The sequence below is a fragment of the Schistocerca gregaria genome, chromosome 4 (assembly GCF_023897955.1).
Source record: "Schistocerca gregaria isolate iqSchGreg1 chromosome 4, iqSchGreg1.2, whole genome shotgun sequence".
In the NCBI taxonomy this organism is placed as follows: Eukaryota; Metazoa; Arthropoda; class Insecta; order Orthoptera; family Acrididae; genus Schistocerca; species Schistocerca gregaria.
In genome coordinates, this window is record NC_064923.1 from 370,326,714 (window position 1) to 370,338,837 (window position 12,124).

General features: G+C 38.3%; 1 protein-coding gene across 4 annotated transcripts in view; it reads right to left on the bottom strand.

The window, feature by feature from the left end:
* Nucleotides 1-12,124, bottom strand: part of LOC126365869 (beclin 1-associated autophagy-related key regulator) — a 414,889-nt gene that overhangs the window by 338,900 nt on the left and 63,865 nt on the right. For all 4 annotated transcript variants that reach the window (XM_050008555.1, XM_050008556.1, XM_050008557.1 and 1 more), the window contains exon 7: nt 3,376-3,552. In XM_050008555.1, coding sequence (XP_049864512.1) covers nt 3,376-3,552 — 177 coding nt within the window. The remainder of the gene's footprint in view (nt 1-3,375; nt 3,553-12,124) is intronic.

Consider the following 12,124-nt stretch of genomic DNA (forward strand, 5'->3'; position numbering starts at 1 on the left):
CTGACACAGTTGAAAGCTTCCATGACCAGATGATATTGCAGCTGGTAAACCTTTTAAGGTATGAGCTTGAGGTCCACGAAACTCTTCTGTTCCAAACATGTCATCCACAACTGCACTGGACATCTTCAGAGGCATCACTGTTGAGTTTTATCAACTGATAGGTCATACGTCAGAGAGCAACATATGTACCGCAGAAAAAGGGGGCATGGCCAGAGTTCCACATGATATGCCAAACATGATAGTTAGCTATAGATTGTCATCTTGTCAAAGATGAAAAACTGTTTAACATCTCTGCAGAGCTACTGTCTACATGTCGCTATGTTTCATGATCTCTTCTTTCCTATTGAAATTATCCCTATAGTTGTATATTTCAATGGCTTCTCTACATGGCTGTGGATATTAGTTAAGTTGTCATAGATAAAACATCTGTTTCACAAAACTTATCTTCATGACTTCCTGGCTGATCATGCTCTGCTATAGCCAATTTGTCTATGTTCCCTAGTCGGCAAAGGCTGTTGTGTTCCTTTTGCCGTGTATTCATGCTTCTCTTGGTTGTTCCATACCACACGTGCATAGAATTGTATATACACCATGTGATGGTAGAGGAGGGTGTTTATCCTCCGCAGATCACAATGGTTAACCTATTTTGTTTGTTGGTCTAAAAACCACTCAGATATATCTGTTTCTGTTAAATCTCTCCAATCTGATCTGTTACTTTTTTTAATAAAATGGAGAGAACTGTATTCTTTCATCATTGTTGTTCATGTTTGTCCATCAGCTGTATGCAATTTGGTAGTAGAATTCTGTTTGCTTCTTTCCTGAGTAGCCATTTTTCTCAAAAGCCTGCTTTAGACTTGTAATTTGGCATCCAGGTATTCCAGCATGCAAATGTTTTTGGCTCTATTCACAAGACTCTCTTTTGTTGTAGTTGGTGATTAGAGTTATTACGCAAATATCTTTCCGTGTGCGTTACTTTTTGAAAACCCTTACGTTCCAAACATTCATTGATCTGTCTCATAACTAGAACATCCAAGAATGGTGTCCTGTTGTCATTATCTATTTCCATGGTGAACCAGATTTTTGAATCAATATAATTGAGAAAGTCAAAGAAATCGTCCAAAGTTTTTACCATGTGGCCAGACCACAAATGTGTCATCCACAAACCAATACCAGGTGGTTTCTTATGTGCTTTTTCTAAAGGTGACTGTTCAAATTTCTCCATATACAAATTAGCAAGACCTAATTAGTTACTCATTGCTACACCATAATATTTTTCATAAAATTCATCATCCCATTGAAACTGACTGGTAAGAAGATAGTGTCTGGAAAGCACAGACAAATCTCCTGGAAAAATTTTTGTTATAAAAAACATAACTTTTGTGGTCTGACCACATGATAAGAAAGCCTGAGATGAGTTCTTTGGTTTTCTAAATAATATAAATCCAAAAATCCAGTTCATCATGGAAATTGAAAACAACAACAACTTCCATTGGTGTGTGACATAACAAAAACATCCAAAAAAGGTATATTGGTGTCATTTTCAATTCCATGGTGAATTAGATATTTGGATTTATATTATTTAAAAAACCGAACAACTCGTCCAAGGCTTTTTTACCATGTGGTCAGATAACAACAGTTATGGTTTTTATAATGGATGTATTTCCAGGAGATTAGTGTGCTCTTTTCAGACACTGCCTTACTTCCAGTCAGCTTCAACGGTATGATGAATTTTATGAACAATTTTATGGCGTAACAAAGAGTAACTAATTAGGTCCTGCTAATTTGTATATGGAGAAATTTGTACAGTCAGCTTTAGAAAAAGCACATAAGAAACCATCTCACTGGTATCGGTTTGTGTATAACAAATTCGTGGTCTGGCCATATGGTAAAAAACAAACTTTGGGCGATTTCTTGGACTTTCTAAATTATATCAATTCAAAAATCCAGTTCACCATGGAAATAGATAATGACAGCAAAACACCATTCTTGGATGTTTAAGTTATGAGACAGACCAATGGAAGTTTGGAACATAAGGGTTTTCAAAAAGTAATACACACAGACATATATATACATAATAACTCTAATCACCATCTACAACAAAAGAGAGGAGTCATTAAAAGTCTGGTGAATAGAGCCAAAAAGATTTGCATGTTGGAATACCTGAATGCCAAATTACAAATATAAAGCAGGCTTTTGAGAAAAAGGAAAGAAGCAAACAGAATTTTACTCCCAAATCACAGATGGCCAATGGACAAGCATGAACAACAATAATGAAAGAATACAGTTCTCTCCATTTTATTAAAAAAAGTAACAGATCAGTTTGGAGAGATTTAACAGAAACATGATATCTGAGTGGTTTTTAGACCAACAAACAAAATAGGTTAACCATTGTGATCTGTGAAGGATAAACACCCTCCTCTGCCATCACATGGTGTATATACAATTCTATGCACATGTGGTATGGAACAACCAAGAGAAGCATGAATACACTGCAAAAGGAACACAACAGCCTTTGCCGACTAGGGAACATAGACAAATTGGCTATAGCAGAGCATGATCAGCCAGGAAGTCATGAAGATAAGTTTTGTGAAACAGTTGTTTTATCTATGACAACTTAACTAATATCCACAGCCATGTAGAGAAGCCATTGAAATATACAACCATAGGGATAATTTCAATAGGAAAGAAGAGATCATGAAACATAGCGACATGCAGAAAGTAGCTCTGCAGAGACATTAAACAGTTTTTCATCTTTGACAAGATGACAATCTATAGTTAACTTTTATGTTTGGCAAGGGTCATCTCTGGTTATCATGTGGAACTCCGGCCATGCCCCCTTTTTCTACAGTACATATGTTGCTCTCTGACGTATGACCTACCAGTTGGTAAGATTCATTGGATGAGCAACACCCCTGAAGATGTCCAGTGCAGTTCTGGGCGAAACATTATGAACAGAAGAGTTTCATGACTCATAGCTTTATACTTTGAAAGGTTTTCAATAGTGATGGCAAAGGTATTGCGACTGTTAGCACAAGAAGCCTTCAGCTACACTGTGAGCGAGTTTTAGTAGTTGATTACTATCCCGCTGAGACAACCCACTAAAAGAAACAAAATAGAGGGAGGGGTTGTAGGGAAAAGCAAAAGCAGAAATAGAAAATAAAGAAGCTGATGTTATGCATGGTTCTACAACAGAACAAAAAAATACAGTTACAACTACAACAATGCTCAAAATAAAAATTAAATTCAGATGTAAATAAAAATATTTGTTTCCAACAGGGCTAGATGGTGAAATGGAGAGAAATAAAAGAGAAATTTAGTTCTGTGAGCAAACATAGATGCTGGTAACTCCTATAAATGTATGTTATTACCACGTACCTGCCCAAGTCACTAACTTGTGTGTTTAATAAGTGAAGCACATTCTGTAGTGTGTGCGATGGTCTCAGAAGCTCAGGATTTACATTTTGCGAAAAGCAAAGATGGAGGATGTTTGTATTAAGTCTTGCTACTCTTCTTGCAAACTGATGGTCACTCATTTCATGGCTGCAAAAATCACTATAAAGAAAACATAAAAACACATTTTATTTTCTTATTCAAGAATGCAGGAAATAAAAAATGTGATACAACAGAATTTTTATTTAGTCACTGCTTTCTTCCAAAACCCTGGTGAAATTTTAATCAAATTTGCAGTAAACAGCTTAATTATAACATACACACTATCAATTGCAAATATATGTTTCTCTGCACATAAGCATACTTACATTCTCGTGTGCAAATAATCTAAAGGATGACAATGAATACTGTTCCCTCACACAAATGAAAGAAACGAAACAACAGAAAAAGGGTGTTCTTTTTTGTCAAACTTGGGCAATAATATAATCTCAAAAAGAAGTTTTATTATCTGATTACACAAACTAAACATTACAGACGACTTACAGAAAAAAAAAACCTCGACAACTACTGGCAGAAATTGATGTAGTTAACCAAAGACAAATATGTTGCCAACACAATGCAGCCTAGTATATACAAAATCATGGAAACATGTACTACTGCTACTACGGGTGAAACTGTCACCACTTTAACAAAGAGAGTGATTATGTATGAGGGAGGAGAGTTAAGACTTGCATAAGCAGGCTGAAATATTACAAGCTACGGTACAGCAGTTGCACTCAGGATCAGTAGCTAAGATGGTGTTACATGCACCTTCCCTTCCTCTCAATCAGTCGTCGGCAAATTTAACAACGCCTTTTTCCCAGTAATGGAGGATGTCACGGTATTCATTAGATATGCATTAGCTACTGCCAAATTATGCAAATGGATGAATCAAACATGTTTGTGTATGGTTATGGTTAACTGGCAAAAATAAAGTGTATGTAACGTATCATGAGATACCTAGGAGGAACAATCCGGAAGCTAGCTGATGGTTTACTCCAGCATTACTTCAGCACTACTAGAAGCAAAATAGTGTGAGATTTTTTAAGAGAAAAACTAAGTAGTTTAGTGCAGAAGTCTAATAAGTCAGTGAAATATCACCTAGAGTGAGACTGCACAATCCACCTGACCTGACTGAAGCTATTGGGCTCCCGACACTGCTGGAAGAAACTGATATTTCTATTGTTGTTGTGGTCTTCAGTACTGAGACTGGTTTGATGTAGCTCTCCATGATACTCTATCCTGTGCAAGCTTCTTCATCTCCCAGTACCTAATGCCACCTACATCCTTCTGAATCTTATTGTATTCATCTCTTCGTCTCCCTCTACGATTTTTACCCACCACGCTGCACTCCAGTACTAAATTGGTGATCCCTTGATGCCTCAGAACATGTTCTACCAACCGATCCCTTCTTCTGGTCAAGTTGTGCCGCAAACTTCTCTTCTCCCCAATCCTATTCAATACTTCCTCATTAGTTATGTGATCTACCCATCTAATCTTCAGCATTCTTCTGTAGCACCACATTTCGAAAGCTTCTATTCTCTTCTTGTCCAAACTATTTATCGTCCATGTTTCACTTCCATACATGGCTACACTCCATACAAATACTTTCAGAAAAGACTTCCTGACACTTAAATCTATACTCGATGTTAACAAATTTCTCTTCTTCAGAAACGCTTTCCTTGCCATTGACAGTCTACATCTTATATCCTCGCTACTTCGACCATCATCAGTTATTTTGCTCCCCAAACAGCAAAACTCCTTTACTAGTTTAAGTGTCATTTCCTAATCTAATTCCCTCAGCATCACCTGATTTAATTCAACTACATTCCATTATCCTCGTTTTGCTTCTGTTGATGTTCATCTTATATCCTCCTTTCAAAACACTGTCCATTCCATTCAACTGCTCTTCCAAGTCCTTTGCTGTCTCTGACAGAATTACAATGTCATCGGCGAACCTCAAAGTATTTTATTTCTTCTCCATGGATTTTAATACCTACTCCGAACTTTTCTTTTGTTTCCTTCACTGCTTGCTCAATATACAGATTGAATAACATCGGGGAGAGGCTGCAGCCCTGTCTCACTCCCTTCCCAACCACTGCTTCCCTTTCATGTCCCTCGACTCTTATAACTGCCATCTGGTTTCTGTACAAATTGTAAATAGCCTTTCGCTACCTCTATTTTACCCCTGCCACCTTTAGAATTTGAGAGAGAGTATTCCAGTCAACATTGTCAAAAGCTTTCTCTAAGTCTACAAATGCTAAAAACGTAGGTTTGCCTTTCCTTAATCTAGCTTCTAAGATAAGTCGTAGGGTCAGTATTGCCCCACGTGTTCCAGTATTTCTACGGAATCCAAACTGATCTTCCCTGAGGTCGGCTTCTACTAGTTTTTCCATTTGTCTGTAAAGAATTCGTGTTAGTATTTTGCAGCTGTGAGTTATTAAACTGATAGTTCGGTAATTTTCACATCTGTCAACACCTGCTTTCTTTGGGATTGGAATTATTATATTCTTCTTGAAGTCTAAGGGTATTTCGCCTGTTTCATACATCTTGCTCACCAGATGGTAGAGTTTAGTCAGGACTGGCTCTACCAAGGCCGTCAGTAGTTCTAATGGAATGTTGTCTACTCCGGGGGCCTTCTTCGACTCAGGTCTTTCAGTGCTCTGTCAAACTCTTCACGCAGTATTGTATCTTCCATTCCATATCCATCTACATCCTCTTCCATTTCCAAAATATTGTCCTCAAGTACATCGCCCTTGTATAGACCCTCTATATACTCCTTCCACCTTTCTGCTTTCCCTTCTTTACTTAGAACTGGGTTTCCATCTGAGCTCTTGATGTTCATGCAAGTGGTTCTCTTATCTCCAAAGTCTCTAACTTTCCTGTAGGCGATATCTATCTTACCCCTAGTGAGATAAGCCTCTACATCTTTACATTTGTCCTCTAGCCATCCCTGCTTAGCCATTTTGCACTTCCTGTATCTCATTTTTGAGACGTTTGTATTCGTTTTTGCCAGCTTCATTTACTGCATTTTTATATTTTCTCCTTTCATCAATCAAATTCAATATTTCTTCTGTTACCCAAGGATTTCTACTAGCCTTCGTCTTTTTACCTACTTGATCCTCTGCTGCCCTCACTACTTCATCCATCAAAGCTACCCATTCTTCTTCTACTGTATTTCTTTCCCACATTCCTGTCAATTGTTCCCTTATGTTCTCCCTGAAACTCTGTACAACCTCTGGTTCTTTCAGTTTATCCAGGTCCCATCTCCTTAAATTTCCACCTTTTTGCAGTTTCTTCAGTTTTAATCTACAAGTCATAACCAATAGATTGTGGTCAGAGTCCACATCTGCCCCTGGAAATGTCTTACAACTTAAAACCTGGTTCCTAAATCTCTGTCTTACCATTATGTAATCTATCTCATACCTTTTAGTATCTTTTAGGGTTCTTTCATGTATACAACCTTCTTTCATGATTCTTAAACCAAGTGTTAGCTATGATTAAATTGTGCTCTGTGCAAAATTCTACCAGGCGGCTTCCTCTTTCATTTCTTAGCCCCAATCCATATTCACCTACTACGTTTCCTTCTCTCCCTTTTCCTACTACCGAATTCCAATCCCACATGACTATTAAATTTTCATCACCCTTCACTATCTGAATAATTTCTTTTATTTCATCATACATTTCTTCAATTTCTTCGACATCTGCAGAGCTAGTTGGCATATAAACTTGTACTACTGCAGTAGGTGTGGACTTCGTATCTATCTTGATCTCAACAATGTGTTCACTATGCCGTTTGTAGTAGCTTACCCGCATTCCTATTTTCCTATACATTATCAAACCTACTCCTGCATTACCCCTATTTGATTTTGTGTTTATAATCCTATAGTCACCTGACCAGAAGTATTGTTCCTCCTGCCACTGAACTTCACCAATTCCCACTACATCCAACTTTAACCTATCCATTTCCCTTTTTAAATTTTCTAACCTACCTGCCGGATTGAGGGATCTGTCATTCCACGCTCCAATCTGCAGAATGCCAGTTTTCTTCCTCCTGATAACGACATCCTCTTGCGTATTCCCCGCCCGGAGATCCGAATGGGGGACTATTTTACCTCCGGAATATTTTACCCAAGAGGGCGCCATAATCATTTAACCATATAGTAAAGCTGCATGCCCTCGGGAAAAATTACGGCCATAGTTTCCCCTTGCTTTTAGCCGTTCGCAGTACCAGCATAGCAAGGCCGTTTTGGTTATTGTTACAAGGCCAGATCAGTCAATCATCCAGACTGTTGCCCTTGCAACTACTGAAAACGCTGCTGGCCTCTCAACAGATACCCCTCTGTTGTGGTTGCACCTACGGTACGGCTATCTGTATCGCTGAGGCACGCAAGCCTCCCCACCAACGGCAAGGTCCATGGTTCATGGTTCTATGTAAGGACATAATAACCGTAGGGTCTTCACCTTTGAAGTAAAGTGCTACAGCTGGGTCATCTGCAGAAGCAACTTCGCCAACCAGATGGTTGAGAGTGTAGCAAGTTGGTCAGAAGGCCCAAGTGTGCAGGAATGAGAAACAATGGAAACTATAAAAAAAATTGCCCGTTAAACACAAATGGGAGTGTACTGCCCAATGGAAGCCATTAATAGTAGAATGAAACACTGCACATACATATGAAGAGATGAAATGTTACTTGTTAGGTGTAGCAGCATTTCATAGGCACAGGTACACACTTGTCAGTTGTTAGACTGTACATCTTAACCAGGAAGATATTTTGGTCTCCATATTACATGGATTACATGACAATGATGCAAAGTCATTAGGGAGAACACTGCTTGACTTTATAACTGGGACTAAAACGTTCTCAAGAATACATGGAAGCGTTGCAAAATGTTGGTGAATGTTATTCCACAACTTTCGGACTACACTTCCTTCATGAACATCATGTCAAAATCTACCTTTCATGGTATACAACTGAATTTGTGGAATTTTGTTTCCGCTGGGAACAACAACTGCAAGTGATACAATACTGCAACGTGCACCAATTATGAAGGTGTTGTCAACTGAACTACAAACAAATATGCTGAAGATTGGTTGCCATGATAAAATATCACTTGATACAGAGAAGCTAGTCTGGATTCCTGTAGATGCCAGTGTATCACAAGAAGTGTTCCATAGAACGACTACAAACTAACGAAGAATTTTGTGCACGTATTAGTAACGGTGAAGCATGACATTTATTAGTAATATAAATAGAGAATTTATGGTTCCTGTCAATATGCATAATTTTGGTGTAGGTGAGGTCAGTCTACCAAAGGGCTTGATGATTGCCAATTTAAACTTTCTGGATGAAGACACTAATAGGCCATGGAATGCAAATATTGTCATTGTTTAACAGAAATTACTGGTCTGTACTTAGAAGTAAGGGTTCTGTTGCAATTACAGATACCTGAATGCCAAAGCTGTGCAGGTACGTTTCAACAGTGGATCTAAGAAGTTGGTATCATCAACTAGAAGTAAATCCAGAAAGTGGGTTGAAAACTCCTTCCACAGCACCATAGGGATACTACCAGTATGACAGAATGCCATTTGGACTTATAAATGCAGTGGCTACACTTCACGGACTATTGGATGGCTTATTTCACAGACTGAAACCTAAAAAAAGGTATGGGGTGCTCCGATGATACCATTGTATTTTTAAGAGATATGGAAGAACACATCAGGCATTTGGATGCAGTATTTAACATATTATGGACAGCAAGTCTGGGTGCTTAGTGTGGATAAATGCTATTTTGCACAAAGAGAAGGTAAGTATCTTGGCCATGAAATTAATACAGACAGTGTAAAAACTGATCCCTGAGTGATTTCAGCACTCAGTGACTTCACACCACCGCAAAGTACCAAATAACTTCACTCATTCCCAGGCCTATGCAATTATTATAGAAAATTCATTAAAGATTTTGCAAAAATTGCAAATCCATTGAATTCATTGTTGGGAAATGAGCAAAATATGGAAGGACAACAGACTGCCAAACATCATTTGAAACATTGTGAGGTGGGGAACACACAACATCAGACCCAGTGCCGATATTCCCAGATTTTAAAAAAGAATTCATTCTTTCTTGTGTTGCCAGTAACAGTGGGCTCAGGTGCATTCTCAGTCAAAATACAGTCAGTGAAGAACATTCCGCAAATTATGCGTCTAGACAACTCAACAAGACAGAATAGAATTATTTCAGGTCAGAAAAGAAGATGCTAGCAGTGATTTATGGAATTGCATATTTTAGCTGTTTTGAGTATGGCAAAAAGTTCAAAGTAGTAACAGTGCATTATGGTTATTAGGATTATAGGATCCTTCTAGTAGGTTAACAAGATGGGTGCTCAAACTGAGTGCATTTGATTATGAGGTAGTTCCATAAAGGGAAGAAGCATACAAATGTGTACATATTGAGAAGAAAGACAGCAAATAACAGGTAAAATGTGGCTGAATGGCAAAAGGTGCAAGCAACTGACATAGTGCACCAGGCATTCAAGCTGCAGCCACAATTTGTGATGCATGATTCTTTAGTCTGTAGATCAACTAAGTGCTAACCATGTGTGGTGTTTCAGCAGCAGTCAGGGATGAAGTTGTGCAATAAGCACACAACCACATATTAGCACATAATGGTGGTCACAGAACTATGGTTAGGAGGTTTGCTGAAAAATGCCAGTGGAAAACTAGGAAACATGGGGTGCAAGGGTACGTAAATAAATGTATACCTTGTGACTCTGAAGTTCCGCTGCATAGATTTCCAGAAGTGAAAAAAACCGTTTGAAATGATTGGTTTGGACATCTTATGACCAATTTAAAAGAACTCTTGCAGGGAATAAGAACATATAGTATGATCTCGACTATCCAACTCCGACCCGTGACTGTCCGGCCTACTTAATCAATATCATAATAATATTCCTGCATGATGAAATAGGATTAATTCACTATACATACAGTATTTTTCCAAAGTTTTAGCAAGTGAGGACAACCTACAATGCTGTGTGGCCTTTCAAAATGTTTAATGTGTATTTTGTGCTTCTAGCACATCTGAAGTTATGGTTAGAAGGTACATACTGTACTGCTAATATTAAATAAATTACCGGACCCACTCTTTAACAAATGATACTTAGTGGTGCTCTTCCAGTGATCACAAGCAGCAATGAACACAAGTATAGAGCACCTCTGTTTGTAACCCCCTCCCTTTTCTTTCCGATTGCATATCAGACACGCAAAGTGCGTGCATTCTTAAATTGTTGTTTTGTGTGGTCCTTTGCGTTTTAATTAAAGAGTCCAAAATTGTTGACAAAACTTGTATGAGTTTAGATCACAAGCTAAGTGCTCTAATGTGACTTGATTCTGGGGTAGGAAAAGTACTATTGCAGACTGGAAGAAAAATAATGAAGACAACATTGAAAGGTAAACATAAAGAAGTTGTGGAAGCTTGTTTTTTGTGGCACCAACATTTAAGAGGGAAAGGTTTGCTTGTTACTGGGCCGATACTGCAGGAAAAAGCATTGCCATTTCACTGGCAAATAGAATGAGGAGATCCAGAATTTGCTACCAGTGATAAATGATTGGACTGGTGGAAAAAACAATTTGATATTCAGCAGGTTACCATTAGTGGAGAGGCTTTATATGCTGACAAAGAGCCTGTGTCATTGCTTAAAAGACAGCCTTTCGATGTTAACTGAGGACAGAATTTCTGGCTAACAGCTGTACGGCTGCAATGAGAGTGGTTTAAATTACAAGATGCTCCCTAAAAACATGCTTTCTTCGCATCCATATACAAGAAAAGTAAGCAACAAGCTGCCTTACTGGTTTGCTGTTATGCAACTGGCAACCACAAGCTTAGGTCTACATTAATAAGGAAATCATAGAAAACTAGAGCTTTCAAAAACCTGAAAAATTACTACTAATTAAACTCATCAAAAGAAAGCATGGATGAATTCAAAAATCTTCAAAAGCTGCTTCCAAAATGAATTCATATCAGATGCAGAAAAATATTTGAAAGATAACAATTTACCTAGGAAAGCTCTGCTGCTTCTTGATGATGTGACTTCACATCCTACCAGTGATGAACTCACAGACGGAGATATCAAAGCATTATTTTTTTTTTACCACCAAACGTCACTGCCCTTTTTCAGCCAATGGACCAGGGCATCTTTGAAATATTAAAGAAGTGTCACCAACCTATTCTCAGTTGATTTACATCAGCAGCTGATAATGATGAAGACTGTGTAAACATTCTGAAGAGGATTGACTTGCTGGATGTCACAAGGTGGCTGCCCAAAGCATGGCAAGAGATTCCAGACCTATCACTTGTAAGGTCTTGGAATATTCTTTAAGACCATGAAGGTGGACGTTTTAATTTTGAATCCATGTGTGAAACAAAAGTCAAAGATGGTAACGGTGATATCACTTTGATACTCACAAAAGTACTAGGCTGTGAGTACGTTGAAGCAGAGGATGTCACAAAATGTGATGGCAACTGATGAAGCCGATGAACTAACTGACAATAGTATTGTAGAAACAATGACACAGGAGGAAGAAACACAAGAGGGGGGGGGGGGGAAACTCTGATGACAGGAGAAATTTCATCCCACATTCGGAAGGGTTCAAGATGACTGAAGCAGTGTTGCAGTACATTAGTGAGCAGGAGGAAGCAA